The sequence below is a fragment of the Penaeus chinensis genome, chromosome 36 (genome assembly GCF_019202785.1).
Source record: "Penaeus chinensis breed Huanghai No. 1 chromosome 36, ASM1920278v2, whole genome shotgun sequence".
In the NCBI taxonomy this organism is placed as follows: Eukaryota; Metazoa; Arthropoda; class Malacostraca; order Decapoda; family Penaeidae; genus Penaeus; species Penaeus chinensis.
This window is the reverse complement of record NC_061854.1, coordinates 32229884-32237682: the sequence shown is the minus strand read 5'-3', so window position 1 is coordinate 32237682 and position 7799 is coordinate 32229884. Positions and strand designations below refer to the sequence as shown.

At 38.8% G+C, this 7799-nt stretch overlaps 1 protein-coding gene across 1 annotated transcript in view; it reads left to right on the top strand.

Moving 5' to 3' along the window:
- Nucleotides 1-6948, top strand: part of LOC125044577 (protein toll-like) — a 26313-nt gene extending 19365 nt beyond the window's left edge. The window contains exons 2-6 of the mRNA XM_047641295.1: nucleotides 1-2241; nucleotides 2369-2519; nucleotides 2728-2864; nucleotides 5112-5378; nucleotides 5491-6948. The exon at nucleotides 1-2241 is cut by the window's left edge and continues 94 nt beyond it. Coding sequence (XP_047497251.1) covers nucleotides 1-2241; nucleotides 2369-2519; nucleotides 2728-2864; nucleotides 5112-5378; nucleotides 5491-5694 — 3000 coding nt within the window. The 3' untranslated portion in view covers nucleotides 5695-6948. The remainder of the gene's footprint in view (nucleotides 2242-2368; nucleotides 2520-2727; nucleotides 2865-5111; nucleotides 5379-5490) is intronic.
- The last annotated feature ends 851 nt before the right edge of the window (nucleotides 6949-7799 follow it).

Sequence of the window (7799 nt, the reverse complement as noted above, 5' to 3'; positions counted from 1 at the left end):
TGCCTCCTGGTGGTTTCTTCTATGGTGGCGGAAGTCGATGGCTTCAGCCACTGTGGCAAGTGCGTGCTAGGGCAGAATAGGCTCACTTGCCCGGACGTCATGAGCCAAGAGCGCTTCGAGGTCACCATTGAGGACTACAACGGGACGAGCGAGAGCGTGTTCCAGTTGAAGTGCATGCACAGAGCCAAATCGGTGAACTTCTCTCTGATCGATGACTGCAGTTTCCCGAACGTGAAATACGTGATCTTCGAGCGGTGCCCGAAGCCCAACGTGACGTTCGCCGAGGTGTTCCGGAGCAGCGGGATCGAGCCCGAGAACGTTCTCAGCTTCACCTTCATATCTGTGTTCACTGAGCAGCCCGGCGAGGATCTGGAGGAGTGGCACTTCCAAGGGCTGAGCAACCTGACCAGTCTGAAGCTTCGAGGCAACAACTTTCAGTCTCTGCCGCCGAATATCCTGAAATACACGCCCAAACTGACTTACTTTCAGCTCTCATTCAACAATATTTCCACTGTCTCAGAAACGCTTTTCCAGAATACGACCCAACTCAAAACTCTCCACCTTTTCAAAAACGGATTCACGCACTTGCCAAAAGGACTGTTCCAAAATTTGAATAAACTCACCAACATCAGTCTGTGGGGTAACAATATTGAGCGAATTGGTCCCAAACTGTTCCAAAATCTGCCATCCTTATGGTCCCTGGAATTAAGCTATAACAAAATATCGACCTTGCATCCTGAAGCATTTGCAAGTATTCCAAATGCAGGCAAGATATTGTTGCACAATAACAGGATCGAGAGCCTACCTGAACATTTGTTTAGTAACTGCACCAACTTAGAATATGCTCATATGAGTAATAACAGAATAACGTCCCTGCATTCAGAACTGTTTAGAGAAACGAAGAAAATCTACAGCATAGAGCTCAACAACAACATGATATCCAGTCTCCCTGAAGATCTGTTTAAAGGGTTAACCAAATTAGGAAAGTTAAAGATGAAAAGGAATGCACTGAAGACCCTCCCCTCAGGACTTCTGTCAGACTTATCTAAGTTGGAGGTTCTGGATCTTCAGTCAAATATCATCGAAGAACTTCCATCGGGATTCTTGGACAATCAGCGAATTATGGACATATTAATCTTGAAGAATAACAGCCTTGCAGAATTACCAGAGGGGATTTTCAAAAACTGTGCGGGGCTCCGTCAACTTTACATGAGCCACAACAAATTTAGTACCCTGCAAAGCTCCTGGTTTCCAGCTCCAGTCACGACTCTCAGGGAACTGGACTTGGAAAGCAATAATATCTCGTTCTCCTTATTGGCGAGTGGACAAGGAATTTCAGTTGAAGAGAACTTCCCTCTCTTGAGTCAAGTCAACTTAGAGAAGATTAAACTTGGAAATAACAGAATCACAGCTGTTCCCCAAGCATTTAGTAGTAACTTTGTGAACCTCACAGAACTGAGCTTGACTCATAATGATATTGAATTTGTGGATGCCAGTGATCTTATCTTTAAATCTGATGAAGTAGCTCTTCACCTCGAAAACAATAAAATCAGAACCATTGATTTACAACACATACAAAATATTGCACCCTATAAGGTGATTGATCTTTTCATGGCAGGTAACCGACTCATATGTGACTGCAATCTATACTGGTTTTTGAGAATATTGCAAGGAAAACATTTAGGTGGAGAAGTATCTCCACTTAGAGTTAACAAGCCTGAAGAATTGACCTGCTTATACATTGACGATGAAACCACATTCAAACCACTAAAGAGTGTCAGCTCAGAAATGCTTACTTGTAGACTACAGGAGTGTCCTGAGAGGTGCAAGTGCTATAGAAGGCCACATGACAATATGTACATTGTCGATTGTGCATATCAGAAGCTTCATAAGATACCAAGCATCATCAGTCAGGAAGAACAGAATTTACACAACTATTCCCTCACCTTAAACCTAAGGAACAACAGTATTTCTAACCTAGATCAGGTACAAAACCCAGAATACCGCTATTTGGTGAACTTGACAATTCCAAATAACAATCTCGTCTCCTTGAATGAATCGATTCTACCAGACAGCTTGAGGGTCCTTGATATCCGCGGGAACGAGTTTACTTACTTAGAACCATCAGTGATAGACTACTTTAATAAGACTGATATAACTCTAAGTCTTGGAGAGAATCCATGGGAATGTGACTGCAAACTTAGCGATCTTCAGAGCTTCCTCAGAATTCAAGAGCTGAAGGTGAGTCAATTAAAACATTGTTTATCGCTACATGCTGGAAAATCTAAACACTTATATTTCCATAGATACACACTATGGAAATTTGATATATTAATTTCCATGAAGCTATAAAGTACTCAAATTTTAGGTTTTGGACTTCCACAACATCCGCTGTATGAATTTCAACGAGACACTGGTGGACGTGACGGAAGGGGACATGTGCCCCATTGTCTTGCCCCCAGAGGTCATCATTGCCAGCACAGTGATCAGCATGTTCTTGATTCTCTCTGGGGTCTTAGGTAAGGGTGTTACATAATGAATAATAAGGAAGATTCTGTCAATCTTCATATCTTTCAGGATGAAGTGTTCTTGCAAACTATGTCCTCTTTTGATGTAATGCAGGTAAATGTTAAAATTCAGATATTCAGGATATCAAAACCTTTCACATAATCATTTCAGAGAAATGGAAGTACAACTTATTAATTCATTAAATATTTTATTTCCCAGTTACTGTTAGCTTTTGGAAGTACAAGGAAGAAATCAAAGTTTGGCTCTTCACTCACCGGTTGTGCCTGTGGGCCGTGGTACATGAGGAGTATGATAACAACAAGAAGTATGACGCTTTCATCAGTTACTCCAATAAGGTAAGATGTTCCCTCCTTATGGTTGTCAGTGGCATAGAGGCAGAGGCAAGGGTGGTGCCATTATTCAAGCTGTTCAGGTTCAGTAGAGTTTAAAGACACACCAGATATCTGCAGAGAAATGATAAGCAAAGTGGTTTGAATGGCAGTGATAGTGACACACATTTACAGTATATGCAATGTAACGACAGCTACAGTTTGGATTTTGTATGCACATATTGTGCATGGTGGGACTAACATTGACAAATAATATGTACCAATCAGGTGGGAAGTCATTCTGGTGTTTTCCCTGTGTGAGGAGCTGAGGATCCTGGCATAACAGTGCTGGTAACTGTGGAAGGTGTGGATAATAATGCTAAAGACAGTATGATACAAGTGCATTTGCATTCATGCACAGTCACATATTGTTGATATTTGCGTATTCAAATAAGGTTACTTAAGTACAAAACTCTATGTTCCTTTGGGGTCTTTATCTTCAAGCCACACACAATCTCCCTCACAAACTGTAAGCATTGATTTAGTGGGGTGAGGTTTGCAGTATTTGTACCTGGAGTGGGATGTTGGCCCAGGCTTGAGGTAAAGAAGCATGTGTGGTTAGTCTTACCAACATACGATAGTGATGCCCGACTGCTGCCTTGTAGTTCAGTCTGTGTATGGTCAAAGGCTATGGGAGTTCACCCTAAACTGATCTGTTTGGTAAAGTACACTTGGTATCATCATTGGACATAGCATTCAGTTATGAGGTCTGATAGAGACCAGGATAAGAAAACAGTCCCACGCAAGAGAAGCTGCCTGTGTAGATAACTCATCTCTATTGGGTCTTGATTGCTGGCTGCAGTTGGGTGTCTCTGGACTTTGGCTATATGACCAGGAAAGTGCAAGGGATCAAGGTGATGCTGCTGCTTGCCTTGGTGTGAAGGCAAGGTGGTGATGATTGAGATGACCCACATGCACCAGAAGTCCAAGATCAGGGTGAAATGTAGACTGTCTTGATCACTCACCTCTACAGTGAGGAGTGTCTAATGGAGCTGGTGAAGTGGCCACTTATGCAGAGACTATTAAGGCACCTGATGGTGGAGCTACCCATAGGGAGCTCTGAATATGTTGTGACATAACCTGAGTGATTGGCAGAGGTCCAACATGAGGTGGGACCCAACTTTATGTTTGCCTGTCAATAAAGTGGGACTACATCCAGTGTACCAAGTCAAGTTGTCTATGTGGAGGGTGACTTGAATTGACTGCACACAACCCATGGTGAAGAAGAGGCCTAAGCAACATCATCTCTGAGATTAGCCTGCATAGTTGTGCAGTTGATCATCTACATTACATATTGCATCAGGTTCAGATGTTCCTGGTAGAGGTGACATCTGTTCACCAGAAAAAGCCAAGGGTATGAAGGACTGACAGTTTGACAAATATGAGATTCATAATAAGAGCAAGAATTCTTGTATGTGATGGAAAAGTATATCTTTCTTTGCAAGGATGTCCACCTGGATGAAATAAGGGACAGTGAATGATGGCTTTTATGTTGCTCTGGTTTATGTGTGAGCAGCTGCACAGCAGTGACCCTGCAGAGATGCCTCTAACATTAGTCTTAATTTTTGCTTGTCAGCTGAATAATCATTTTGGTATTTTCCCTTATCTAATCCTCAGGATTGTGACATAGTAGTGTCAATATTTTGAGAATAAAGACTAAAGCATTGTGAATAAAATGTATGATTAAGTGTAGTCTTTACACAGGAGTGTTTTGTATTAGCCTTCCGGACCTGCCAGGTACTCTGGTTTTCTGTCACCATATTCATGTTATTTGTTATCTTGTATTACCTTGAAATATTAAAGAAAGCTGTGTGCTTATTGTGTTCTCCACCTGTGCCTTGTGCCCTGTTGCCTCTCCCTTATTCTTGGGCTTAAGCTCCACAAAATTAATGACTCCTTCACAGGTTCTAAGAGGGGAGGGGTATGCAGCATACATTGAAATTACTTATAAAACTTATTCAAATTTGAATCTCTGATTTATACTTTCATGATATGAAAATACAGAATAGCCTGTGTGTATATGGCTGGTTGATACTGCATGATATGAATGGAAAGCAGAAAGAGAGTTGGAATGAGTTGAGTCAGTGAATATAAGTCAGTTTAAATTAAGATTAACCATATATCTATTCTTAGAATTTAGAAGATATATTAGGCATATTCAAAGCAAACATGATATACAAAACAAACAATCTTGCATTTTTTTGCTTTTCACAGGATGAAGAATTTGTGAACACTGTATTAGTGCCAGGACTGGAGTCTGGGGATCCAAAGTACAAAGTATGCTTACACTACCGTGACTGGTTGCCTGGAGCTTATATTCAGCAGCAGATTACTCAGAGTGTGGAAGCAAGTCGCAGGACCATCGTCGTGCTCTCATCAAATTTCATAGAAAATGTTTGGGGTCATCTTGAGTTCAAGACAGCTCACTGCCAAGCTTTGAAAGACAGGCACAATAGAGTTATTGTTATTGTACTTGGAGAGGTAGGTGTCTCTTTGATCTAAACGTACTATTTCCATTGAATACACTAGTATAGTATTTCCTTTTGCTAGAAAGGCTAATATGAAAGTAAATTTGAATTGGTCTTAATTCCAGGTTCCTCCAGAGAAGGAGCTGGACGAAGAGCTAAAATTGTACCTCTCAACTAGAACTTACCTCCAATTCGGTGACCCCAAGTTCTGGGAGAAGTTGCGGTATGCAATGCCACACCCCTATGACCTCATCTACAAAAAGCAAAGGAGACGGAGAGACACAGATAAATTAGAATTGGTGAAGTCGGATTCAAAGGAGAGCAAGTGAAAATGCAAGAAAACCTAATGGAAAAGGACATTGGAGTTGTGTTCATAAGCAGAGTTTGGAAATAACAAACTACTTTTAGATTTGAAAATTAGTCTCCACTTATAAATTTATTTACCCCAAAGTAATGATTATTGTCACCATTACCTGTGATATTCCTTGTTGTACTGATTGCAAAAAATAATGGCAAAACTGTGAGTAGCCCTACTTACTTTCAATATTTTCTCTATCTGTCTATGCCTTTTTACAGAAATACTGTTATAGGCACTAATGAAAGTTTGGGGGATATCATACTGGTTTTCCTGTTTTTCTAAATAAACTTATAAGTTAAAGGCAATTTTAAAGTCTAAAAATATGGATGGTACTTTCCTACTCAAATTATATGTATGTGTTACAAGAAATGTTTTTGTTACTCTTGTTTACTAGGAAGATAGTGCTATATGATACTCATTGAAAATAAGTTTGATATTGTTGAATAATGTATCTTAGTAAGTGAGGAGAGATCCTGTAAATGTAAATGATAATCTGTCTTGGAATAATGAAAGTGTGCAATACAATTAACGGTTGGCTGAAACAAAACTTTGTATTAGCCAGAGAAAGTTGCTAACCTATGGATTCAGTGCTGCAACCGAGTACCATTGATTGAGACAACTGTGAAAATATGAATATATATATATTTTTTTTTTTTTTTTTTTTTTTTTTGCCTTTTGAGGTCTAAAAATAAACAATTGAAAAAATGAATGTCAAGGGTGAAAGGAAAACTGCCACAGTAAGAAATGAATATGAATCATAAAGTTTCAAACTCTTCACAAGTTCCTCTTCAGACAAATGATATATATGAACAAAGAGAAGATGGACAATTTTGATAATGGTGGTGAAAAAAAACAAAAAAAAACAGTGGATAAAATTAAATTTATTGAAAAGTGGCATCTCTCCATAATAACTGTTTACTAACTAGACTACTCTGTATTCTCTGTGAATCCTCTGTTCATAAATAGTCTTGTAATAACCGTATTCATTACTGTAGCTGATTACAACTTGGCTTGACAGTAATGCGCAATTTACATTTTCTCTAGTCATATGCCTACAAAAGGTCTAGCTTACTAACCTCTAATTATGCTTATCCTCTATTGTTTTTTTATTTTGTTTATTTTAGGAATATACAATGAATACCAATTTGTGAAAACAAACTGCTCAAACTAAAACTATCCTTTTGAATATTTTGTATTATCCTAGATTTTTGTATTAGGCTGTAATGCTCTTATGGATAATAACTAATATGTACATGTTTTCCAGATTTTCTCCAAGATATGTAGTCAGGTCTGATTGTTTTAACCCAATGCCGACGGGAATGACGTGTGTGTGTATGCCATGCCCACTGTGAGTTACTTATTTAATTGTTTTTACATATAGATGGCTACACTTGTACTAAGTCACCAATGAGCCAATTATGAGTACTGCCTGTCTCGCCCGTTTACCCTTTTCTTTGATTTACGAAAATATTTTACGTTATCTTATTTTGTTGTTACTAATGTTTATAACATTATAGTGATTCTAATGTTTATAATAAAAATAACACCATCGATATTCATAGCACTATTAAAAAATACATTTTTCCCACCATTTCAAATCAGGTACGGTCACAAGTTCTACTAATTGACTTCTTTGTGTCTAACCACTAGCAGAGACATTTCACAAAAATATAGAAAATGAGCATAGAATTTTCCCCATTTTTTATCCATTTTCCCCATTTTTTATCCATTTTCCCCTGCGGCTGCGGCATTGGGTTAAAGGAAGGGTTACAAAAAACTTCTTATTTGTTATTAAATACGTATTCTCAAATTTTATGCTACAAAACTAACCACGTTACCATGAAAGGGATCATTAATGTACAATGCCACAATCAGTAAATAGGTAACTGTATAAAACTGATATGCTATAAGTTTGGTAGATCATAATTAGTCATGAGAATTCAAAAGAGAGCATCTGTGACACACACACACACACACACACACACACACACACACACACACACACACACACACACACACACACACACACACACACACACACACACACACACACACACCCATATATATATATTAGTG